We start from the raw sequence: 25,874 nt of genomic DNA on the forward strand, positions 1-25,874 counted from the left end.
GCGGTCCTTTCAGGCCCCAGGTTTCGGTCGGTGCAGGCGGTGCTGAGTGCGGGCACCTGGTGAACGCCTCTTGCGAGCCAGGCCCTGTTCGCGCTGCCGGGGCTAACAAACCAGTAGTGTCTGCCCTCGGGTTTTGCTTCCTAGCTGGGCAGACAGTAGTACGGCCTGACTGGAGGTGTGACTTGGGGTCAGTGCCGGGCCTCTCTAGTTTCAGTCTCCGTTTCCCTGAGCAGCGGGTGGCTGAACGGGGGCTTGTTGAGAGTGTACCCTATTCCCTGTGGGAAAGCTAGGCCCCCGGGACGCCTGCGTCAGTGTGACAGGCTGCCCTCTCTCGGCCCCAGGTCCTTCCAGAGGCTAGTGGGGAGCACTCCAAAGCCCCTCTTTTTGAGAGGTTGTTTTGAAAACTCAACCTGCCTGGTACTCTCTGGCTGGGTTGTGAAAGTCAGTGACGCTGAGTGGTGGCTTGTTGGCTTTCTCAGGTGTCTGGGTACGTGAGCCGAGGGCCCAGACTGGGAAGCAGGCCTTTTGACCCCAATGGTGTTCCCCAGCTTTGGGGGAAACGAGGAACCAGCAAGCCTGTGGCGTTGGAAGAGAGGGTGCTGGGAGATTTCAGGGGTCCGGTGGTTCGGGGCAGATCTGACCGTGCCCTCGAGGGGGTACTGTTTTACCCTAGTTCTTTCTAAGAAGCTCAGGTGGAGCCGTTTCTGCTCTGTTCCCCGCCCTCCCCCAGCTGCCCTTTCCTCTCTAGTTGAAAGGCAGGTGTGTTGAGGGTGGAGCGGGGCATGAGGAACGGGAACCTTTGTTCTGGTTACAGTTCCTTGGAGTCCTTGCTCTGCACCAAGGACGGGTTTTCCCCAAGAGGAGGTTTTGCTGGGCTCCCTGGTACCCCCAAAATGCTTCTTTGAGGTTACTGATATTTGGGGTAAAGAGAGATTTTTGCGTGGCTGGGGTATAGCTCTCCAACATGAATTGCTGTTGGATGGAGAAGTCTGGAATATTATCTCCATGTCTTCCTAAGCTACAGCTTCTCTGATGCTGGGTGGAGTGGAGGTGGTGGTAAAGCCTCAGGGGCTTGTTCAGGGTGGACCTTCGGTTTTACTTATTAGTCCACAGTGGGATGGAGGGTTTGGGATCCGATTCCTGAGGTGGTGGTTGCTGAAAGACCCCATTTTCTCTCTTTGAAAAAATAAATTCGGTGAGATGTTATTCGCATACCATAAAATTCACCCTTTTGAAGTGTAAAATTCAGTGGTTTTTAGTACTCTCACAGTATTGTGTTAGCATTATTGTGTTTCCAGAACATTTTGATCACCCCAAAGAGAAACTTGTACCCATTAAGCAGTTGCTCCCCTTCTTCCCCACTCCCCCCAATCTCCTTCCTTCAGCCCCTTCAGTCCCTGTCAGCCACGAATCTATTTTCTGTCTTTATTCTGGACACTTCATATAAATGGACTCAGACAAAATGTGGCCTTTGGTGTCTTTCACTTATAATGTTTTCAAAGCTGTACATGTTTCCATTTCGTGACTGAATAAATATCCTGTTGTATGGATGTACCACATGTCGTTTATCCACTTACCTGTTGATGGACAGTAAGGTTTTTCCACTTTGTGCTATTATGATTAATACTGCTATGATGTTTCTGTACAGGCCTTGGTGTGAGAATGCTTTCAGTTCTTACAGGTATTTACCTACAGTTGCTGGGTCATTTGATAATTCTGTGTTTAAGTTTTTTAAAAATGATGTGTTTATTTTTATCTTTGGCTGTGCTGGGTGTTCATGGCTTTAGTTGTGGGGAGCGAGAGCTGCTGTTGTTGGGTTGTGCGGGCTTCTCAGCTTGGTGGCTTCTCTCGTGGCTAAGCATAGCGTGGGCTTCACTAGTTGCAGCACGTGAGCTCAGTAGTTGGGGCTCAAGGGTGCTAGAGCACTGGCTCAGGGGTTGTAGCACACAGGCTTATTTGCTCTGTGGCATGTGGAATCTTACTGGACTAGGGGTCAAACCCATGTCCCCTGCATTTGTAGGCAGATTCTCAATCACAGGACCACCAGGGAAGTCCTATGTTTAACTTTTTGAGAAACTACCAGATTATTTTCTATAGTGAGTGTTTACCGCACCCCCCCCTTTTTTTTAAGATTTATTTGTTTTTGTCTGTGCTGAATCTTCGTTGTTGCACGCAGGCTTTCTTTAGTTGTCGAGATCAGGTGCTATTCTTCGGTGTGATGCTTGGGCTTCTGATTGTACTGGCTTCTCTCGTTGTGGAGCACAGGCTCCAGGGCACACGAGCTTCAGTAGTTGCAGCAAGTAGGCTCAGGAGTAATGGTTCCTGGGCTCTAGAGTACAGAATCAGTAGTTGTGGTGCATGGGCTTAGTTGCTTCTCCGTGTGTGGGATCTTCCCGGAGCAGGGATCAAACCCGTGTTGCCTACATTGCAGGGTGGACTCTTAACCACTGACCACCAGGGAAGCACCCCTCTTTTTTTATACGTTATTTTTATTTTAAAAGCTTTATTAATTTAACTGGTTAACGTATTTTGGGTTGTGCTTTGTCTTATTGCTGCACATGAGTTTTCTCTAGTTGCTGTGAGCACGAGCTCTTCTCTAGTTGCGTTGCACAGGCTTCTCATTGCGGTGGCTTCTCCTGTTGCTCTAGGTGCATGGGCTCAATAGTTGTGGTGCATCTGCTTAGTTGTTCTGCAGGATGTAGGATCTTACCAAACTAGGGCTTGAGCCTCTTTCCCTGCTTTGGTAGGCAGATTCTTCACTGGATCACAAGAGAAGTCCTTTTTTTAAAAAAAATTTTTGTCTATTCTGGCTGTCTTATATTTTATATGCATTTTAAGATTAGCTTGTGAATTTCTGCCCAAAAAAAAAAAAAAAGCACCTGAGATTTTTATGAGATTCTATTTACTGGAAAATCCCATGGACGGAGGAGCCTGGTAGGCTGCGGTCCATGGAGTTGCGAAGAGTCGGACACGACCGAGTGACTTCACTTTCACTTTTCACTTTCATGCATTGGAGAAGGAAATGGCAACCCACTCCAGTGTTCTTGCCTGGAGAATCCCAGGGATGGGGGAGCCTGGTGGGCTGCGGTCTATGGGGTCTCACAGAGTCGGACACGACTGAAGCGACTTAGCAGCAGCAGCAGCAGCAGCATTGACTCTGTTTAGATCAACTTGAGTATTGCATCTTAATATTAAGTTATCCAAACTATAGACATGGGACATCTTTCCATTTATCTGGATCTTTTTAAAAAATTAATGTATTTTTAAATAAAACAAGGATGAATGTTTTTAATGACAAAAGGTATGATTCACAAACAAGATAGACATCATAAACCATTAGACATCTAATAACAAAAAAGTGAAAGTGAAGTCGATCAGTCATGTCTGACTCTTTGTGACCCCATGGCCTGTAGCCTACAAGGCTTCTTGGTCCATGGGATTTTCCAGGGAAGAATACTAGAGTGAGTTACCATTTCCTTCTCCAGGAGATCTTCCCAACCCAGGGATTGAACCCGGGTCTCCCGCATTGTAGGCAGACGCTTTACCGTCTGAGCCACCAGGGAAGTCCAATAACAAGAAGCAGACATAAAGCAGGGAAGTCCAATAACAAGAAGCAAACATAAAGCAAAAATTGAAGAAATAAAGGGAAAAAAAAATATATATATATAATAATTGTGAGATATATTAACATTTCTCTGAGACTGTTTTATCAAGGGCAGAAAATATAGCATCTTGAATAATGTCATTAATAATTTAAATATAATAGATTTCTATTTATGTTAATTTAATCTTACATCCTACACAAATATATTTAAAATTTTGTATGTCATACATAGGACATTTAAAAAAACTGGCAAAAAGATAAACATTACTAAATTCCAAAAAATAGAATTCTTTTTTTTGGTGATTCAGTTATACATATACACATACTATTTTTGAAATTATTTTTATTATATTATTACAAAATATTGATTATAATTCCCTGTAGAGTGCTATACAATAAACCTTTGTTGCTTGTTGCATATCTTTTAAAAAAATTAGATATATTGTGTTACATTTCATACTAAGTGAAACAAGAGGAATCAAAATGTCATAAATTTTTTAGTTAGGCAAAAATTCCTAAGTTTTATAAAATAGATGTATATATTGTTTATTATATATATACAAGAGTTTTTCTATTACACCTGATAACTTGATAAAGGCTTGAGAAAAACATCAAGAAATGAAAGAGTTGGAAAAATTGGAAAACATAAACTAAATGACATGGGAGCACTGAATATGAAATAGGATAAGTGAAAAAAACTAGGAAAAATTCATAAATTTTCTTCAATATATATATTATATATTTGTATATTTTTATATGTATGTATACAAAAGATTTTATACTAGATAAAGGCTTCACAAAGAACATTAAAAAAAAAGAGATGGAGAAATTGGAGAACATAAACTGAATGAAATGGGAGCACTGAATATGAAATAGAAAAGTGAGACAAACCAGATAGAAATAATAGATCATCATATAGTTCAGCTCAGTTGTGTCCGACTCTTTGCGACCCCATGGACTGCAGCACACCAGGCTTCTCTCTCCATCATTAACTCTTGGAGCTTGCTCAAATTCATGTCCATCGAGTTGGTGATGCCATCCAACCACCTCATCCTGTGTCATCCACTTCTCCTGCCTTCAATCTTTCCCAGCATCAGGGTCTTTTCCAAGGAGTCAGTTCTTCGCATCAGGTGACCAAAGTATTGGAGTTTCAACTTCAGCATCAGTCCTTCCTGGTGGAGGGATTTCCTTTAGGATTGACGGGTTGGATCTCCCAGTCCAAGGGACTCTCAAGAGTCTTCTTCAACATCACAGTTCAAAAGCATCAGTTCTTCGGTGCTCAGCTTTCTTTATAGCCCAGCCCTCACATCCATACATGACTACTGGAAAAACCGTAGCTTTGACTAGACGGACTTTTGTCAACAAAGTAATGTCTCTGCTTTTTAAAATGCTGTTTAGGTTGATCATAGCTTTTCTTCCAAGGAGCAAGCGTCTTTTAATTTCACGGCTGCAGTCACCATCTGCAGTGATTTTGGAGCCCAAGAAAATAAATCTGTCACTGTTTCCATTGTTTTTCACCTATTTGCCATGAAGTGATGGAAATGGATGCCATGATCTTCGTTTTTTTGAATGTTGAGTTTTAAGCCAGCTTTTTCACTTCCTCTTTCACTTTCATCAAGCGACTCTTTAGTTCTTCACTTTCTGCCATAAGGGCGGTGTCATCCGTGTATCTGAGGTTATTGATATTTCTCCCTGCAATCTTGATTCCAGCTTGTGCTTCATCAAGCTTGACATGTCACATGATGTACTCTGCATATCAGTTAAATCAGCAGGGTGACAGTATACAGCCTTGACATACTTGTTTCCCAGTTTGGAACCAGTCTGTTGTTCCATGTCCGGTTCTAACTGTTCCTTCTTGACCTGCATACAGATTTCTCAGGAGGCAGATAAGGTGGTCTGGTATCCCTATATCTTGAAACACAGTTTGCTGTGATCAAATGGCACCCCACTCCAGTACTCTTGCCTGGAAAATTCCATGGACTGAGGAGCCTGGTAGGTTACAGTCCATGGAGCCGCAAAGAGTCGGACACGACTGAATGACTTCACTACTTGACTACTACACAGTCAAAGGCTTTCATGTAATCAATAAAGCAGAAGTAGATGTTTTTCTGGAATTCTCTTGCTTTTTCTATGATCCAGTGGATGTTGGCAATTTGATCTCTGGTTCCTCTGCCTTTTCTAAAACCAGCTTGAACAACTGGAAATTCATGTTTCACATACTGTTGAAGCCTGGCTTGGAGAATTTTGAGCATTACTTTGCTAGCGTGTGAGATGAGTGCCATTGTGCAGTAGTTTGAACATTCTTTGGCATTGCCTGTCTTTGGGATCGGAATGAAAACTGACAAAACAGGGTCATATAGTCCAGTTATTTTTAAACATGACTGCTCATTAGAAACATCTGGAGCTCTGGAGAAAAAAAGCACTACCTGAGCATTTGTGTTTTTCAAAAAATTTCAAAGTAATTCTGTTATGCATCTGGATTTCAAAAAGTGGATTTTACCGGTTTTTCTATTAGATCCTAATTTGGTGGTAGAGTTCTATTATTTTTCTGTTGACCAGTCATGATAAAATAGTATTACGTGAGTAATCGTTACATAATCACATTAGTAAAAGATGTTTATGGGTTTTCACCATCAATAGCCAGACAAAAACAAATGATAATTACAGTTGCAAGCCATATGGGAACATGATTAACTTAACAATATAAAATAATTACATACAGTTTCTGGCGAGGGTGGGGTGGGGTGGGGAGGTGGTGGTGGGTCAGTGGTTGGTCAAGCAGAGTGATGTGGTAAATGAAAGTGCATACATGCCCTTGTTTTCATCCACCCAGCCAGTCTGTGTCTCTTGGTTGGTGCATTTAATCCATTTACATTTAAGGTATTTGGGGTTTACCTTTTGTAGGTCTTTTCCTTTTCTTGTGTTCCCTGCCTAGAGAAGTTCCTTTAGCATTTGTTGTAAAGGTGGTTTAATGGTACTGAATTCTCTTAACTTTTGCTTGTTGGGAAAGCTTTTGGTTTCCTCCATCAAATCTGAAGGAGAGTCTTGCTGGATAGAGTATTCTTGGTTGTAGGTTCTTCCCTTTCATCACTTTAAATATATCAAGCCCTTCTGGCTTGTAGAGTTTCTGTTGAGAAATCAGCTGATCGCCTTATGGGAATTCCCTTGTATGTTATTTGTAATTTTCCCCTTGTTGCTTTTAGTAATTTATCTCTGTCTTTAATTTTTGTCAATTTGATTACTATGTGTCTTGGGGTGTTCCTCCTTGGGTTTCTCCTGCCTGGGACTTTCTGTGCTTCCTAGACTTGGTTGACTGTTTCCTTTCCTATGTTAGGAAAGTCTTCAGATATTCTCTCTTCAAATAATTTCTCAGGTCCTTTCTCTCTTCTTCTGGGATTCCTATAATGCAAATGTTCGTGCGTTTAATGTTGTCCCAGAGGTCTCTTAGGTTGCCTTTCTTTTCATTCTTGTCTCTGTATTCTGTTCTGTGGCAGTGATTTCCACCATTCTGTCCTCAGATCATTTATCGGTTCTTCTGCCTCATTTATTCTGCAGTTGATTCCTTCCAGTGTATTATTATGCATCTCTGTCTGTCTGTTTTTTAGTTCTTCTAGGTCTTTGGTAAACATTTCTTGGATCTTCTTAATCTTTGCCTCCATTCTTTTCCCAAGATCCTGAATCATATTTACTGTCATTATTCTAATTTCTTTTTCTGTAAGGTTGCCTATCTCCACTGCATTTAGTTGTTTTTCTGGGATTTTGTCTTGTCCCTTCACCTGGGACATCAGTTCAGTTCAGTCGCTCAGTCGTGTCCGACTCTTTGCAGCCCCATGAATCGCAGCGCCAGGCCTCCCTGTCCATCACCAACTCCTGGAGTTCACTCAGACTCATGTCCATCGAGTCAGTGATGCCATCCAGCCATCTCATCCTCTATCTGCTGGGGTCCAGCCCTGGTGGATCCAGGGAATTTGAAGCGGGGCGAGGATCAGGAAATAATTGCTTAATTAAGCCTTAATTAAGGATATAAAGAGTGGTTAAATAAGGATAGCTCAGTGAGAAAATTTAGTGGAGAAAAGAGGCTGAAATAAGGATAGCTCAGTGAGGAAATTCAGTGGAGAAAAGACGCTGAATAATTCAGCCAGAAGGTGAGAGAAAGAACGACATGGGGAGACCAAGTTTTGGTGAACAAGGCCTGCACTTTATTTTCCAAAGTAGTTTTTATACCTTAAGTTATGCATAGAGGATAATGGGGGAAGGGGTAGAGTCATGCAGTAAGCCAGGCTTTCTTCCTGCAAACTTATCATATGCAAAAGTTTAGGTGATTTGGATCATCTTCTGGCCCGGAGGCCTGTTAACATTTTAAGACCCTTTCTTCAGAAAACTTATTTTTCTCTAAAGGTACAAACATTAAAGCTACTACTTACACCAATTATATTAATCAATACACTGCCAGAGACACAGCAGGTAAGGGATATGGAGACTTAGCAGCAAACATTGGCCCAACAAGTGAAAAACCCTTCACCAATACAATTTCTAATCAATCTTTTAACTGCTCAAAGGAATCTGTATTTAGACAGTTTAGAACATCTCATGCCTCTCACAGTTGGGAGGCTCTGAGCAATCACATGTGGCCGGAAAAACCTATTCAGGCAGGCTAGAGGACTTCCAAAGGAGTTTGTAGGTTGAAACACTATCACACCCAGGAACTTTATTAACTGGAGCTGTAAGTTAACTCTTTTTTTTCAGAGAGAGGTAGTGGGGGACAGCCCCCCGTAAAGTCAGAGGTGTAGGTGAGAGCACAAAGCAGAAAGTAGGCAGACTCTGGTTTTGGGGGTAGATGCTCGAGAATTTCCAGGGGGACTCCTGAGGCTCGATCCCGCCTTTGCGTATGCCGAGCTTCCTTCCTCATGACCTTTGCCACGGGCAGAGCTCCTACTCCCGGCAGTCGTCCCCTTCTCCTTCTGCCCCCAATCCCTCCCAGCATCAGAGTCTTTTCCAATGAGTCAGCTCTTGGCATGAGGTGGCCAAAGTACTGGAGTTTCAGCTTTAGCATCATTCCTTCCAAAGAAATCCCAGGGCTGATCTCCTTCAGAATGGACTGGTTGGATCTCCTTGCAGTTCAAGGGACTCTCAAGAGTCTTCTCCAACATCACAGTTCAAAAGCATCAATTCTTTGGCGCTCAGCCTTCTCCACAGTCCAACTCTCACATCCATATATGACCACAGGAAAAACCATAGCCTTGACTAGCCGGACCTTTGTTGGCAAAGTAATATCTCTGCTTTTGAATATGCTATCTAGGTTGGTCATAACTTTCCTTCTAAGGAGTAAGCGTCTTTTAATTTCATGGCTGCAGTCACCATCTGCAGTGATTTTGGAGCCCCCCAAAATTAAGTCTGACACTGTTTCCACTGTTTCCCCATCCGTTCCCCACCTGGGACATACCTTTCTGCTTTTTCATCGAGATTAACTTTCTGTAATGTGGGTTTTGTTTTAGTTACTGTGGGATTGTGCTTCTTCTTGCTTCTGTCTGCCCTCTAATGGTGGAGGCTAAGAGGCTTGTGTAAGCTTCCTGATGGGAGTGACTGGTGATGGGAAAAACTGGGTCTTGCTCTGGTGGGCAGGACCTTGCTCAGTAAAGCTTTGTAATCCTACTATCTGCTGATGGGTGGGGTTGTGCCCCTTCCCTGTTGTTTGGCCTGAGGGGACCCAGCCGAGGGGTCTATAATCAAGTTAATAGAGACCTCCAAGAGGCTTCACCGCAAGGGGAACCTTCCCAGACTGCCGCTTCCAGTGCCCGTGCCTGTGGTGAGCTCCTGCTGATCCACTTCCACAGGAGGCCCTCCAACACTAGCAGGTGGTTTTGGTTGAGTCTCCTGTGGGGTCATTGCTCCTTTTCTCTGAGTCTGGGTTTTATTTTGTTTTGTTTGTGATCTGCAAGACTGGAGTCCCTGTTTGCCCCAGTCCTGTGGAAGTCTTGTAGTCAAATCCCACTGGCCTTCAAGGTCAGATTCCTTGGGGATTCCCGGTCCCTTTGTGGGATCCCCAGGTGGGAAGCCTGATGTGGGGTTCAGAGCCTTCACAACAGTGGGAGAGCTTCTTTGGTATTACTCTTTTCCAGTTTATGTGTCACCCACCCAAAGAGTACGGGATTTGACTTTATCGTGATTGTGCCCCTCCTCCTGTCTCGCCTTGGCTTCTTTGTCTCTGAACGTGGGATATCTTTTCTGGTAGGTTCCAGCATCCTCCTGTCGATGACTGTTCAACAGCTAGTTGTGATTTTGGTGTTCCTGCAGGAGGAGATGAGCACACATACTTTTATTCCGTCTTGAACTGGAGCCTCTTATCTTAACTGGTCTCCTTCTACTTTTTTCAGTGATTTTTTCTTTTAGTTCTCACTGTGTTTTGCACATCTTTTGTTAAGTTATTCCTAAGTTTTTTCTTTATGTATCATAAATGAAATTGTTTTCATACTTCTATTCTTCACAGTGTTCATTGTTGATATACTTGATTTTTGTCTATTTTGTATCCTGTAACCTTGCTGAACTTGTTTATTATAATAGTTTTTTAGTGATTCCTTGGAATTTTCCTATATAAAGGGTCATAGCTTGAGCATTTTAAAACCCTCCTGGTTGTTCTAGGAAGTGTCTTGGACCTAGGGAAGCCCCTTCCTCATCCAGGCTTCACGCATTTGACCCTGGCTCTCCCTCAGGAGGACCCCTCGCTGGAGAGGCATTTTAAGGGCCATCGAGATGCAGTCACCTCTGTGGACTTCAGTCTCAACACAAAGCAGCTGGGTAAGAGGAGGCATCTTGGACTGAGAAGGTCGAGTTTCTGCCTGGGAGGTGTGGCATTGGGGGCGCAGGGCACAGTGAGAACTCAGGTGCTTTCTCTAGACCTGCAGGCTGCTTCAGCAGCCAGAGCCCTGGGCACTAGGCTTTCTGAGTTCCATTCTGCACGTGGAGTGTGAGGCTTAGAGAGGTTGGGGACCTTGCCAAGATCATACAGCCTTTGAGAGTAGGACCTAGTTCCGGGCTTTTCCCTCCATACCCTGTCTACCTCTGAGGTCTGGCCTCAGAATGAGCCTAAACGGTGGCATTTCCCTGGGCCTTTACTGATTCTGCTGTCCACAGTGCCATGGGCACGCCTTCTTGTTGAAGATGCCACCAGTGAGAAGGCTATGGAGCAGAGCCGTGTATGCCCTTCCCCCCCACTGCCCTTATGCTACAGCTGAGTGCCCCCTTCTTGGCCACTTGAGGGTTCATACATGGCTGCAGCTTTCTTGTTTCTATGGATGAGCTTCCCCCTTCATCCCATCGTCAAGGTCCCCTGCCAGAAACTGCTAGTTTCATGATACAGTGGAGGTTAAAAGGAAACCACAGTCATTTGGGGTCTGTTTTGGGGCCCTTCTGATGGATCCTCTTAACGGTAATAAGCCCACTGGGTTGAGCTGGCTCTCCAGTTTTAGGAGGACTTGCTCTCTAGAGCCTCAGAGTGTGTCTCTGGGGAGACCTGGGTCCTTTGCAGGGCTAGCTGATGGGCATATCCTTGGCCGGTTCCTGTGTGGACCTGCTGCCTAGAGAGTCAACAGGCCACAGGCTCTCCAAACCCCTGCTCAGCAGTCACTGGAGGTGTGACTGAAGATGGAGAAGATGGAGCTGGCTGTGAAGCTGAGTTTCCCTGCTGCCCACCCTGTCCCAGCTCCTGGCAGAGGCTCCAGCCTGCTCGAGCTGAGGGTCACGTGTCCGCTCTCTCCTCAGCCAGTGGCTCCATGGACTCGTGCCTTATGGTGTGGCACATGAAGCCCCAGACCCGTGCCTACCGATTTGCTGGCCACAAGGACGCCGTAACTTGTGTGAACTTTTCCCCTTCGGGACACCTGCTTGCTTCTGGCTCCCGCGACAAGACTGTCCGCATATGGGTACCCAACGTGTGAGTTAAAGACATGAACGGGCTTGTCTGAGTCTTGGCCCTGGTGCTGGACTGGTCACAGTAGGACCTCTGCCTAACTTCTGAGGGGGTGCCATTAGAAGCTGGGCTTCAGTCGGGGCCCTCCCTTCAGGGTCAGCAGGGAGATTCTGGGCTGACCTCAGCCTTCCTGGGAGGATCCCGCCTGATGCTGCGTGCACGTGGGTGAGGTGGGCGGGGGTCCTGCTCCTGGCGGGGAGGCTCTTGCTTCCCTTTTTGGGGACTGGGGCACTCAGGCCTGGATTGATTTGGGGAGGGTCCTGAGGAGTGGGGAGAGCTTCGATGTGCCCTTATGTTGCTGTTACGGGTTTATGGATTTCCTGACTCTGGATACCCATCCTTGCAGCAAAGGCGAGTCAACTGTGTTTCGTGCACACACGGCCACAGTGAGGAGCGTCCATTTCTGCAGTGATGGCCAGTCCTTCGTGACAGCCTCTGACGACAAGACAGTCAAGGTGTGGTCCACTCATCGCCAGAAATTCCTGTTCTCCCTGAGCCAGCATATCAACTGGGTCCGCTGTGCCAAGTGAGTGTAGTCCTACCTGAGATTGTCGGAGAGACCCCAGGGGTTGGGGGTACAGAAAAGATGCCAGGTGTCTGCATCCTGACCTTGAACAAGTTACTTAGCCACTCTTTACTTTTCCTGAGCCTCAGCTTCCTTATCTGTGAATAAGAACATTAGTAGTTCTCACATTGTAAGCTATCAAAGCTTCGCTGAGCTAATGCATGAGGGATAAGTTAGCCAGTTGCTGGCCACAGTTGACCCCTGACATCTGTGCTGACGTGCCCAAAGTGGGTCATCAGGGGCCACTTATTAGCAATAACAACAACAACAAGATAACATCATACCACCCCTAGACATTTTCTTCTAACTCCTCATGGCAGTCTTGCAAGTTGGTGGCATCGTTGCCATTTTGCAGATGAGGAACCTGAGGCTCAGAACAATGCAATATCTTGCCCTTTGACACAGGGATTAAGTGGCGGAGCTGAGCTTAGAAGCTGGGCCCCTGGCACTGAGGCTTGCCTCCTTATCTCTTAGATGCTCTGCTCCTCAGAGGCGGGTTTTGTTCCAGAAGCCTGATGGGGCCCCAGGCTTCTGATGAGGTTGATCTGGAAGCTGGTTTTCCTTCTGGTGTGGGGCCAGTGCTGTGGGGGTGGGGCCAGGTAATGAAAGTACTTTTCAAGGCCTAAAAGCTACAGACACAGCTATGCCTACTTCTGGTTTATTCTATTTATTTCAACAGATCTCACGTGTCAAATCTGTGTGCTTCAGGGGAAGAGGTTGAGGGTGTCTGGGGACACCAGGAAACCATGGGAGTCAGAGGTTGGGGACTGTTGAGCTGTGCTCTTCTGGGGACCCCAGGAAGTTACTTGTCCTCTAGAGCACTCGGTTCTCTGTCCTGGGAAGTCCCTGGCTGTTGTGAGAGGTCCTCACTATTGGGCTTCTGAGAGTGGGAGCAGCCCAGCCAGCAAATGAGTGTTGAACTCACACCAGGCCTTTGGTGGTAGGTCTCCAGAACCTCCATCTTTTTTAGTTGGCATCTGGTCTTGCTGACCCATTCTGAGTCACATATGGACTCAGGGCGTCTGGGGACAGGATAACGATGTCCATGGTGAGCTTTGGGCCACTTTGTTGCTACAACACCAGAGTCAGCATGCATATTGCCATGTGCAGTGTCGGGGGCCTTGTGTGTGACCATACTTCTTACCTGCTCACCAGAAGGTGGGCACCCTTCTGGTCCGTCTTGCAGAGAGAAGAGCATTTGCCCAGGATCACTCAGGGTCAGAGCAGGGTGTGTGGCCCCAGCACATTCCTGTGCTGGGCAGCTCAAGAAGAGTGACTGGAAGGCGATGTGTGGCACCTGTGATGTCTGTTGATTGGTGTTGTAACTCCTGTCCCCGCCGGTTCAGGTTCTCCCCGGATGGGCGGCTCATCGTATCCGCCAGTGATGACAAAACTGTCAAACTGTGGGACAAGACCAGCCGGGAGTGTGTCCACTCATACTGTGAGCATGGTGGGTAAGTTCCTAGATCCTCTCCCCCCACCTGTAGGCCCTCGAGAACAGCACAGACTAGGGCATAAAAAGGCTGTAGGGGCCTCCGGTGGTGGCATTGGGGTCCCTCAGCCATGTCTCTGCTGCTCCCTGGCTCTGCATCTGTTTGTGTGTGTGTGTGTGTGAAAGGTTCTGCCTCATCCCACGAACAATAAGAGGCTTAACCTCAAGGCATGAAACTCTTGGGGCTCTCTTTTTCCTTCATTTTCTAGTTCTCAGAATTGTGACATGTGTGTCTGAAGAAGTTGAACCCAGACCCCTAAAAGGATGTTAGTATGTTCTCCTTGGTGATGACTTGATAAATGAAAGGCTAATCAGTTCTTGTAGCAGATGGTGCCTGTTCGTATTGTGTTGCATCATTGAGAGGGAGGAGCCTGTGTTTGAGCAGGGCCTCACCTGATCTGGGTCCCTGAATGAACCCCAGCTTTTGCCCCCAGTAGGCTGAGACCCCCGTGTCAGGGCCCCTCCTGAGGCCACAGTACCATCCTGAGTGTCTCATATGAGTCTATCAAGGGCCCTTGGCTTGTCTCCTAGGAATAGGTGAGCAGATGATCTGGAACCTGCTGGCCCCTCTTGTCTGGGCCTCAGTTGTCAGGGTCTGCTCTGCCTCTGGCTCAGGTCGGGGCGCCGGCTCTGACTGAAAGCCTGCGAGCAGCTGGCTGACCATTGGTCTGAAGAGCAGTGTCTCTGCTCGAATTTAGAGGTTTGTGCTGGGACTTGCTTCTGGAAGTCCCCCCCAGGTCACTCCTAGCTCTTTCCTCGCCCTCTCCTTCTTGCCTTCCCTTGGCCGCCCGCTAAAGACACAGGGCAGCAGGGAGGTGTTCTGCGCCGAGGGGAGCAGCATGAGCAGACGTGTGGGCACGGGGAGGCGCTGGGCGTTCTGGGGTCTGAGTCAGGCCTCCTACAGCACTCGGTGGCCCCCTCTTTCCAGCTTTGTCACCTACGTGGACTTCCACCCCAGTGGCACGTGCATCGCTGCTGCCGGCATGGACAACACGGTGAAGGTGTGGGACGTGCGGACTCACCGGCTCTTACAGCACTATCAGTGTGAGTGTCCCCGAGGGGCTGATGCGGGACTGTGCTGTGCCAGGTGTCCAGCTCATGGCTGCGGGGCTGAACTGGGCCTGAGGACAGCCCTGGCTAGCTGTGGGGAGTCCTGGGTCTGTTGGGATCTCCAGGGGTGGGTCGTCTATGGCGTGGCTGTCTGGAAACTTGGCTAGGGGATGGAAGGGGTTGCCACCTGGCATCCACCAGCCCTCTGGTGGCCATTTGTGAAGTGGCAGAGCCTCACGCACACTGCGGGCCAAATGGGGGCTCTGGTCAGGGCACCTCGTGAGGGGCACTTCTCAGGGGCTGCACATGCCACCTGCCTCCCCCTGTAATGGACGCTCTGTGCTCTGGGGCCAAGCTGATAGCCCTGGAGGTGATGAAGGGGAGAGGTTTGTCAAAAGAGGTCTGTGTTGGTGGGACCTTGGCCACCTCTGGTTCCATGGTGTTCTCCACAAATGTGGAGCCAGGAGCTGTTTGGAGGGTCCATTTGTTAGGGGCCAGGCTGGCAAACACAGCCCTGGTGCTGTGTCTCCTAATTTAATTGTAGCCCTTGGAAGGCAGGGTGGTGGGCTGTCAATATGGGCTGCTGTCAGGCTCCAGGAGGGAGATGGGGGTGGGGTCAGACTTGTGTGAGCTCAAGATGAAATATCTGAAGCTACTAGGGTATGGAACTGGCCTCAGGGCAGGTGTGACTGGGCAGAACTGTGATTCACCACAGCTGTGGGGATACGGACCCAGAAAGGGAGCTGGTGAGGTACCACAGGAGGCGTTGAGAGTTCTGTCGGAGGCTGAATGGGTAGACAGACCTGGGGGTTTGGGGCGAAACCAGGGGGAGTCAGAGCTGGAGTAGTTTGAAGAACTGTGGTTGTGAATTTGGGACTAAGTTTCAAGTTCATGGGCTTACTTACAAAATTCACACCCGAAAATGGGAAGGACAGTTCAGTTCAGTCGCTCAGTCGTGTCCGATCTTTGCAACTCCTTGAACTGCAGCACGCCAGGCCTCCCTGTCCATCACCGACTCCCAGAGTTTACCCAAACTCATGTCCATTGAGTAGGTGATGCCATCCAGCCATCTCATCCTCTGTCGTCCACTTCTCCTCCTGCCCTCAATCTTTCCCAGCAACAGGGTCTTTTCAAATGAGTCAGTTCTTCCCATCAGGTGGCCAAAGTATTGGAGTTTCAGCTTCAGCATCAGTCCTTACAATGAATACCCAGGACTGAGCTCCTTTAGGATGGACTGGTTGGATCTCCTTGCAGTCCAAGGGACTCTCAAGAGTCTTCTCCAATACCACAGTTCAAAAGCATCAATTCTTTGGCGCTCAGCTTTCTTTATAGTCCAACTCTCACATCCATACGTGACCACTGGAAAAACCGTAGCCTTGACTAGATGGACCTTTGTTGACAAAGTAATGTCTCTGCTTTTTAATAGGCTGTCTAGGTTGGTCATAACTTTCCTTCCAAGGAGTAAGTGGAGAAGGACATACCTGTACAAAGTTATGGGGTGTGGGGTTCAGAGTTCTCTCCTTGCACCCCCAACAAGCTGTTCCGAGTCTTAGATGTTTGAGGCTGGCATTTTCTTGGGGTGACTAAAGGAACAGACCTTCCAAGAAGGGAGAATGGGTCCTGGTCTTGAAAAGCACATGATGGAGATAGCTGGGTGAGTTTGGGCAGGTTACTTGACTCCTGTGTACCCCTGGGACGATGATGAGACGTGTTTCATAGGTGGTGTTTGTGTAATGAGTTGATCCATGACAGGAGCTTAGAGAGTGCCTCTCTATGTTGCGTTGGTGCAGTGTTGGTGACAGTGATGGTGATGCTGCTGCTGCTGAGTCTGTCCTGGAGCCCTGAGGTCTGGTTTCCTCGCAAGGCTGGCCTGGCTGGCCCAGGCCTGCAGTACTGCACACCACCACCAGGTGGCAGGGGCCAGCCACAAGAATGATTCTTGCTTCAACAGGAAACCCTGGAGTTTGTCACTGATGGCTGTTTCAGACAGCGGCTTCTAGATCAGAGCCCCAGCGGGGTCTGCCCTCTCCTTGGAGACCATGCCTCTCCTCTCCTTCAGCCTTAGAGGCCTTTCTCCTGCTTTGGGCCAGGCCCAAGTTGCAAACTGGGTGTACCAGCACACTGATGGGGGCAGGTAGGAGGAGCAGAGTGGTGCTGGGCGGGAATGCTGTCTCTGAGTGTGAGGTCAGGGGGCCTTGGACAGGGAGAGATGGGCAGGGAGGTGATGAGGCAGAGGAGTGCCTGGACTCTGCTTCCTGTCTGTGCAGAGGTGGTGGTAGCCTGCCTGATGGGATTTGTGAGGATCTGATGGGAGAATCCAAATGAGGATTACAGTCTAGTACTGGATATGTGGTTTTACCACATAAATCTTCATACTGATGGGGAAAATCCCCAGGTGACCCTGGGAGAGTCCAGGCACACCTCTGATGGGTCGGGTGCCTGGTGTGGACGAGGTATAGCACCAGGTACCCGCAGGGGAGGGCCTGGAATGCCATGCTGTAGCCCATGTCCTGGCTGGACGTGCTGGGATGGGGTGAAGAGGTGACAGGCATCTGAGAGGGTAGCGTGCTGAGAGCCTGCTTGAGTAGGAAGCCATGTGCCTGGTGGGCGGGCTGTCCATGCCCGATGTTGGGTGAAGGCTAGACATGAGAGTGAGGCAGGGCTCAGGCCCAGAGGATAGGTTCTGGAGACTGGATCTAGGCAAAGCTGATGCTGTGGGGTGGAGGGGCCAGCTGAGCCCGGATCTGGGGTGTGAGAAGGGCTGAGGACACGTCCTGCATCCCTGAGCTTGGAAGAAAAAGATCCACAAGGCATCCAGAGGGACAGCTGGGAGCCTGGTCTCCTCGAAGTGGAGGGCTGAGGAGAGCGGAGCCGGGGGAGTGGAGGAAAGTGGGGTATCCTGAAGAGGGTGGTCAGGGTGTGGTGACCCACAACAGTGGAGAAGAGTGGAGGGTGCTGGGGAGAGGTGCCTCGGGTTCTTGAGGGAGCAGGCTTGGCAGCGGGTGGGAGTGGGAGGTCCATGATTGGCAGGGCTGGGGGGCGGTGGGTGGACTCAGGTGGCATCAGAGGTCGAGTGCTGAGGGGACCTGAGGTGCATGAGGCTGACGGGCTCCGCAGAGGAATTTCAGTCTGTTAGTACAGCTGTCCTTTCCTCTCATGACAGCCACTCAGCAAGCCTGAAGCATTCGATTCCTAAGCACCACCCCCGCTTAGGGACCAGAGACTTCGGGGGCCTGGAGCACCCCACAAACAGCTGGATTCCCTCTGGGCTCAGCCTCCAGGGCTCAAGGAAACCTCGCGGGCCTGAGCTCACTGGTAGGGGGTCCACCCCTCACCCTCTTTACTGGTAGGGACCTGGTCAGGTCTGCTCAGGTCCAGCCGCTCCCCTAGGGAGTGCTGTGGCAGCACCTTCGACCTGAGAGATGTTTCTAGCTCCTGAGTAGCAGTTGTCTCCCCACCACAAGAGGCAGGGGGATCCCTGGGAGGCTGAATCCCCAAGAAGGGCTCCCAGTCCCTTGGCAGCAGGCCCCGAAGTTGTTTTCTGACCCCTTAAGACACCCAGGGAAAGTTTTTAAGGCCAGTGGTGTCCAGTGTCTCCCCTGATTGGGGTTTGAGTGCATAAGGCTGTTGTGCTTTTCTGAGAAATTGGTTCGTGATACTGCAGTGTGTGGCCAGCGAGTCCAGGCCGCCTGTGGCCACCCACCAAAATCCTGCTCTGTGGAGGGTACTTCCCGTCCCCTGTTGGCGTGTTAGAATCACTTTGGGCAACAGCAGGTGGCTGGCACCCTTTGTCTCAGGCGAGGAGTGTCTTGCTCTGGCCTGTCACTGCAGGGAGCAGTTCTGATTTCCCAATTCAGCAAGGAGTTGGTGGGGCGCTGGAGCCCCGAGAGTGCCAGTCCCCACGGAGATGGCTTAGGTGCCATATGCTCGGAGCCCACACTAAGACTGTTCAGACATCTGAGCAGCCTTGTCCCAGATCCCTTCATGTGCCTTGTGCTTTCCAGGCACGTGTGTGTTCGATATCCAGGGACAGGCCTGGGTGGTCAGCAGGGCAGGGCTGCTCCCCATTTCACAGATGGGATGTTTGAGGCTTGCCTGGGTCATGCAGTGAAGAAGCTGCGGGTTCCTCACACTGTGTTGATTCCAGTCATTTATTTGCCCAAGGCCTCTGAGAGGACATGGCTCTCTCCAGAAGTTCCAGTTAGAGCTCAGAGTCCCAGCTTCTCTGTACATTGGTCCTTAGCAACCCCCTGGATGCCCCGCCCTACCCCAGACATGGTCAAGGAAGGTTTTAAAGCTGCTGTGTAGCCAGCAGGGCAGGTCTGCACCCTTTTTGGGTTTTGGAGACTGAAAGGGTTGCTCATGAGGCCAGGTACTGTCCCACCTGATCTGGCCAACACGCTGCCTCTCCCCCGCCTTCCCTGAGCCAGCGTTCACACAGCGTTCCTGCAGAGCAGTGTTTGGAGCGTCCTTTGCTGCTGTCAGAGCACCTTCATCGTGTGAGCCCACAGCTCTTGTAAGCCCACAGCCTCTGTGTCACCTGTGATGCCAGTTGTGTTGTGAGAGCCACCCTGGGTGGTTGGTGCCAAGCTCCTTGTGGTGGGGTGGGGAATGTGGTGCGGCTCGGCACTGGTGTGGCCTGTCCTGGAAGGGACCTGCTGCTTGGGCACCTGGGTCCCTTGGCCAGTTTGGAGCCCATTGGGCAGGGGGGCAGGTTTGCTGAGGATTCAGCAGGAAGAGCTGTGCAGGCAGGTTGGGAATACCCAGATGTCTCCTTAAGCCGTAGCTGTGACCTGTTCCACTACTGGGGGCAGGGTCTGCAGTGACCTCAGGCCCCCTCCCTGGCACCCTGGTGACTTGTAGGACCTCGAGCTGGTACATCTCTGACCCTGAGTTGGCATCCCTTCTCTGGGGTAGCGGTGGGGGTGGGGTGTAGCACACAGCTGTGCCCGGTTGGCAGCCTCCCATCAGCCGTCACTCATGTCTGCCATGGAGCCAGGCAGAGGGCCTGCAGCTTCAGGCTTGGTGAAAAGTGGATTGTTTGTGGGCCATCACTGCTCAGGGTTTTGTGACAGGAGGCTCACCCCTTCGTGGGGCAGCTGGGCCTCCATCGTCCAGGGGGACTGTCATTCAGGGCTAATTCTTATGAGGCCTCCCTGGCACAGTCCCACCCTCTGCAGAGCTGGAGAAGCTGCCCCAGGCTGACAGGGCTAGGGGATGAGGCAGCTGAGCGAGTGGGGAAAGGCAGTTGGTTGTGGGGTCTGGCACATCTCCAAAAGCCTGGCTTGCCGGGCTGAGCCCTCTTCTGGAGTCAACGGTTCCAGGTATTTCTACCCCAGCCAAGAGGCCTTTGCTACTCCTGTCATTTATCGTGGAGCCGGGCTTTGGGCACCCTTCCTCAGGGAGGAGGGGTAGTTCCCTCCCTTGGGTGGGCTTGACCAGGTAGGAGGCCCTGGCATGGTAGCCACGCCCTGCCCCTGGCTGGTGCTGGACAAGCCCTGTGCTCCCTGAGCTTGCTTCCCTGCTCGATCCTGCTGCTGGCTCTCCCAACTTTGTCTCAGGTTGGGGCGGGGGTGGCACTCATGCCAGCGCAGGCTGCCAGGGGCTGCAGAAACAAGAATAGTGTGCCCTTCTCCAGGCTCAGGGAGGCAGAAGTGCCAGGAGCAGCATTTTGAGGAGGCCCAAGAGGAGATGGGGGAGTGGTGAGGTTGGGGGGGGTGGCGCGGTGCGCAGCTGACTCTCCACGCTGTCTGCTGTGGGGCTGAGGGCGCAGGGGATCTTGCTGTGTTTGCCTCCCTCAACCCCCACCCCCCCAACCCCCCCACCCCCAACTTCACCACGAGTGTGAAGCTGCCTTCTGGCGGGCACGGCCCCTCAGGAGCAGGCTCGCAGCCTAGAGACACACAGCCTGAAGAGCCTGCAGGACCCTGTCTCCTGCTCCCCAGACTTGACACTCAGGGTGAAGGAAGGATTTACTTTTTAAACATCCACTCAATTGTGTTATCATAGTAACTATAGTCTAATGCTGAAAAAATATATTCTGGAAGTATGTAGATGAATTAGAGGCCCCCCTATTCCTGTGCTCCTCAGAGAGAATCCTGCTTTGTGTCAGGAGCTTCAGTCCACGCTGCTTCTGGGTCTGCACACGTGGGTGCTCCCCCCACACGTGGGGAGTCTTGGTCACACTCTGCGCTATTTATGTTCTTTCTGTTGCTGTGTGCGGCTGGTGCCTGTTCAGTTCAGCTGGGGTTGCTGTGACTTTTTTTCTCTGCTCTCTATGCCCCTGTTTTTGGTAAGCACTGAGGGTGCTGCCCCCTTTCCCTTGGCCCTGGTATAGGAGTGTGTTGGGCTGTGGGGGCTCTGGGCTGTGGCTCCAGGAGCTGACTCTGGGGATCCCGGCAGCCCCACTCCAGGCCATCTCTTGGAGTTCCTGGTGCCGAGAGTGTTCAGACTTGAATATCGTGTTACGTAAAGTCCTGGCTGTCTCCCCTAAGTGTGCCAGGACCGTGAATCCACAGTCCCCGGCGTCTGCATGTTGGCCAGACTGGAGTTTGAGGGGCTCCGTGCACCTCTGTCGGCTCTGTGGAGACTAGTTCGTGGTGGGGGTGTTTATTGGCCCAGCAGTGGCTCCTGCACGCTCACGTGCCAGGATGAGGGGTTGGCTTTAGAATTTGCCTTTATATTTATGGCTGTTCTGACTTGGTGGGTTCATGGTTACTGTAGTCCCACTGATTGCCACCCTACCCCACCACCCGCCCTCTGGCCAGTAGTAGTGGGTATGAAGGTACCAGGTCTTCCTCAGCAGCTGCTCTAAGAAGCTGTGATGTGGCTGGCTGGTCCTCGAACTGCCCATCCCCGTGTGTCCTGTCTGGGTCCCACTCACCAACTGCTTTTTGAGACCCGTTCAGTGTCAGGCCTTGAACCGGGAGCCAGGGACCCAACACAGCCCTTGCCTAGTGGAGCACGTGGTCTCTAGGGGACCCAGTGGGGAATGAATTAACTGCACATAAATGCAAAACCCTTGCTTTGAAGAGGCTCATGGTGCTTCAGGAGGCCAAAACAAGACCCTGATGGTGAGGTCAGGGGAGGCTTCCCTGGGGCGTTAACTGAACATTGAGCTGCAGGGTCAGGGAAAGAGGCCAGTCAGGGTCTTCCCGGCCCAAGGGGAACAAGGGGTAGGAAGGTCCCCCAGCTAGGGAACCTACAGGGCTAGGGGTCAGATCTTGGAGAGTGAGGGACACCAGCGTGGATGGTGGGGCTTGGGCTAGAGCAGTGGGGAAGAGTCATGGAGGGGCTTGAGCTGTTAAGGGGGTTGAGTGGCAGGACCTGGAGTAGCGTCGGATGCCTGGGGTGGTGGAGAGGGGCATCAGGGCTCACTCTGCACAGACGCCTCCCAGGCATCAGCTGGTAGTATCCCCACAGCACGCTAAGGTGGGTGCTGTGCCGCAGAAGGAGAGACAAGCTCAGTGTGTCAGGGTGGGCCAGTCGGGAGCCTGGGATCAGAACCCCAGCCTGACTGGCTCCCGAGAGCTTGTTTGCACTCTCTTCTCACCCATCCCGCTCACATTCTTTCCCCCAGGGCAGGGGCGTCGTAGTGGCATTTCAGGGGTTTTCTTTTCCATTTGGTTTCCCTGAGGTGGCAGCATGTGAGGCAGAGTGAGGGTTATGTTCAGGCACTCTGTTCGTCTCTAGCTTGACAGCTTGGTGAGGAGGGAGAGGCGGAGGGATGGCTCGATCCCCTGGCCTTGCCCCACGTGCTCCCACCTGCCCTGCGTCTCCCGCGGCCTGCCCTCTGGGTGGGTCTCCTCCTGCCCTTTGCTCGTGCTGCCCTCCTGGAAAGTCCTTGGGAGGCTCCTCACAGCAGCTCGGGGTGCTGGCTGCCCTGGCCTAGCCCCGTGCAAGCCTTGGTTGGTCCTGCTGTCTTCTGGCTTCACAGGCCTCCTGGCCTGCGCCTGACTGCTGTCCTTCCCCCAGTGCACAGCGCGGCAGTGAACGCCCTCTCCTTCCACCCGTCGGGGAACTACCTGGTCACAGCCTCCAGCGACTCAACCCTGAAGATCCTGGACCTCATGGAGGGCCGGCTGCTCTACACACTCCATGGCCATCAGGTGAGGGCGTCAGCCTGGGCGGGGTGGCGTGGCGTGGGGTGAAGGTGCCGCCTCAAAGTGACCCTTCCCTTGGCGCCTGATGGGGGGGCAGTGTTTTGCATCCCCCCACAGCCTGGGCAGTGGGGTGAGCTGCAGAAACAGGTTTCCTACCCACAAGAGCTGTGACCTCTGCAGAAGCGCTGGGCCTGGGGCAGCAGCTGAGGAGGGAGCACAGGGGTTCAGTCAGATGTGGGTGGGGAGAGAGGCTCCTGGACATGGTCGGCAGGGTTTCTCTAGGGGCTGAATGGAGTCTGTCCCAAGTGACCTCCAGCCTCCATTGGTGGTGTGGTTGAGAATAGCCCTGGGACCCATTCCGTGAACAGCCATGAAGCCTCCTGGAGCCCTTTGGAGGCAAAAACAACAGGTGCCTCGCGGAGGTGGGCATGAAGGAGGGAAATCTTCCCACACATTTGCTGAGGAATTCCCGGAGTTGAATCTAGGAGAGGGGCCTTCTCTCTGAGCCGCTTTTAGCAACACATCCGTGCTTTGGCTCCCTGTGGGGCAGTGACTGAGCACTGGCCCTGGTGGGCGGGCTGTGGGAGGCGGGCTGCCTAAGGCTCTGCCCTGCAGCACCCTGGGTGCGGCTGAGTGTCTCCTGCTGAGCAGAGTGGTCAGCAGAGTGTTTCCTGCTGGGACAGAGACCAGAGCATTTCCGTTTGTCCACTTCTCTATTTGTGAGCAGGCGCAGGCAGGATGGAGAGTGGGGTCGCTCTCGAGGGCTGAGGGAGGCTCTGGGGTGCTTATGCCTCTTGAGCCAGCAGCTGGGTTGAGCTGTCTACCTGAGGGCCCTCTGGATCCCATTGCCACCTGAATTGGGGTGTATAGGGCCTTGGCTGGGTCTTGTGGGGGCATAGGCCTTTTCTTTTGCTTCCCTGGGACGTGGAGGCCACTTGCCGTCAGCTGTGGTGACCCCTTGTCTGTCAGAGACATGTCTGGTGTGCAGGAGTGTGGACCTGTTCCCTTAATATTGACACATCTAGGTGTCATGTGTGGCCACTGGGCTGAGGTGACTGCTGCTCTTGTTGTCAGCCTGTGGGCGAATCACTTGGTTATCCCTGTGGCAATTTGATTACTTAGATTCATGCGTAACGAGTTTTGGCTCTTATAACAGGAGGGCATTTGAAAACCACGTGAAGGCTGCTGCCTCTTGTGTTCCGATGATGAAGGAAAAGCCATGCACGGAAATACCGTGCAGACAGGTGCACACCAGGTGATCACCCCGTTCTTTGCTTTTTCTTGTGAGTGCTCTTTAGACCGCTGACTCGCCTCTGAGCCTGAGAAGCCTTGAATGCAGCATCTACAGGGGCATTCCTTAGCTCAGGCCCAGCGTCAGAGCATAGAAGCCTGTGGATGTTGTTCTCCCAGAGAAGCAAGACAGGGGCCATGATAAATCACGTGGTTGCCTGTCTGCTGTTGAACCTGGAATGTGGGAGCTAGGCTGAGGACAGCTGATAGTTTTGGGGTGTGGAGAATGGGAAATGGCTCCAGGAATCAGGTCTTCCTCAGGGCACCAAGCTTGCAGTGCCCAGAGGAAGGGGGAAGAAAGAGAAGCAAGCTCACCCCTATTCATCTTGCTGTCTGCTTGTCCATTTGTCATCCGCTCCCTGGCTTGCTGGGCTGGGCATCATGGGTATGAAATGGATGCGGTGGTCCCATCCCCTGGGGCTCATGCCTGGCAAGCAGGGGACTCACTGTGGCCATCAGCAGAGTTGAGGTGGCATGAGATGCATTAGGGAACAAGGAGAGGCAGGTTGAGTCTTGGGTGGTACTTGGAGGGTTAGGTGACACAGGGTGGGCTTCTCCCCCAAAGTGCTGCTCAGATGATCAAAGTGGGACTTTGAAGTGTGAGGCTCACATATGGGACACTCACATTTGTCTCTGTTCTGACCCTTGAAAATCCCTGTCAAATACAGACACTTAGCATTGGTGTGCTGCGGGCCTTAGGGGCCTGGGTTTGGGGTGATTCACAGTCAGCTAAGGGTGCCTTCCTTAGAAAGGATAGTGCGGTTGAGCAGCCTTGATTGGGGCAGTTGATAAAAACAGTCCACCAACCAACCTGAATACCTAGAGCAGGTGGACATCTGGGCTGGGAGCAAGAGTGGCTTTTCTCTCCCGGAGGGGACAGATCTGTGGAGGTTGGACCTGTGTTGTCACTGGGAGCCAGTGTGCTCCGTAAACGTCCCTGACCTGTGAGGGTCTGTGCGTGCTGTCCGTCCAGAGTGGTTCCACCCTGGAGCAGTCTGGGACACCTGTGTTGCCCCTTTGGAGAGTGTATCGCCCTGGCCCAGCCCCGGGAGAGGGCCTGTACCGTGGCTGAGGAGTGCAGCTCTGCCTGCATGCTCTGTGCAGCGTCTGGTCTTAGGCTCCCCCCCTCATGAAGTGTCCCTGGCCCTGTCCTTCCAGTAAGATGCGCAGCTGAGCTCCTTGGTGACTTGAGCTTCCACATTCTGTTCCGGGAGGTGACTGAGGGCCTCACCCAGCACAGCTGTCACTGGCCACTTCCTAAAGCCTGTGGCTGAGCAGCCCCGTGGCTCCCTAGTGGCCCCAGATGCCCAGGGATTCTGTCCCATGGAGTAGTTGGCAGATTTGAAAGCACCTTTGAGTCCTGGTGGGGGAACCGAGGCCCAGAATATGGTCTAGGCAGCTTAGGGTTGTCGAACGGGGACAATTAACCATATCTACAGTTTCCAACACACCCGCTGAGCCCATGTGTATGACTGTTACAAGTTGAGTTGTAATCTCACTCTTGTTCTTAGTAATAGATCACTGGTCTGTGTAGGAGGCCAGCAGGCCTCATGGCTTCTTGTCCAGCCTGCCTGTTGGATGACAGCGTTCTGGTCAGTGGGAGAGGGATCCCCTTGAAGCTTTGGTTTGGACTTGAGGGCTTCCTTGTGATCGCCTTCAGGCAGAGCCCTGAGGGAGCTTTAGAGGGAGGGCTGTTGAGTTATTCTGCTCCATGGAGCAACAACCCCCTTGGGCTTCCAATTCCACACCTGTGAGAAGGTACAGTGCAGGCCGGGGGTCAGAGGCCAGCTGAGAGGAGTCAGCCG

The 25,874-nt window shown here is 51.2% G+C and overlaps 1 protein-coding gene across 3 annotated transcripts in view; it reads left to right on the forward strand.

Moving 5' to 3' along the window:
* POC1A (POC1 centriolar protein A) overlaps positions 1 to 25,874 on the forward strand; it is a 100,633-nt gene that overhangs the window by 24,075 nt on the left and 50,684 nt on the right. For 2 of the 3 annotated variants that reach the window (XM_019984992.2, XM_019984987.2), the window contains exons 2-7: positions 10,315 to 10,399; positions 11,363 to 11,534; positions 11,917 to 12,096; positions 13,482 to 13,589; positions 14,556 to 14,671; positions 22,652 to 22,785. In XM_019984992.2, coding sequence (XP_019840551.2) covers positions 11,374 to 11,534; positions 11,917 to 12,096; positions 13,482 to 13,589; positions 14,556 to 14,671; positions 22,652 to 22,785 — 699 coding nt within the window. In that variant the 5' untranslated portion in view covers positions 10,315 to 10,399; positions 11,363 to 11,373. Of the gene's footprint in view, positions 1 to 10,178; positions 10,400 to 11,362; positions 11,535 to 11,916; positions 12,097 to 13,481; positions 13,590 to 14,555; positions 14,672 to 22,651; positions 22,786 to 25,874 lie in introns of those variants that run through there. The other variant, XM_070776590.1, reaches the window with a different exon arrangement.

This window comes from Bos indicus, chromosome 22, assembly GCF_029378745.1.
Source record: "Bos indicus isolate NIAB-ARS_2022 breed Sahiwal x Tharparkar chromosome 22, NIAB-ARS_B.indTharparkar_mat_pri_1.0, whole genome shotgun sequence".
In the NCBI taxonomy this organism is placed as follows: Eukaryota; Metazoa; Chordata; class Mammalia; order Artiodactyla; family Bovidae; genus Bos; species Bos indicus.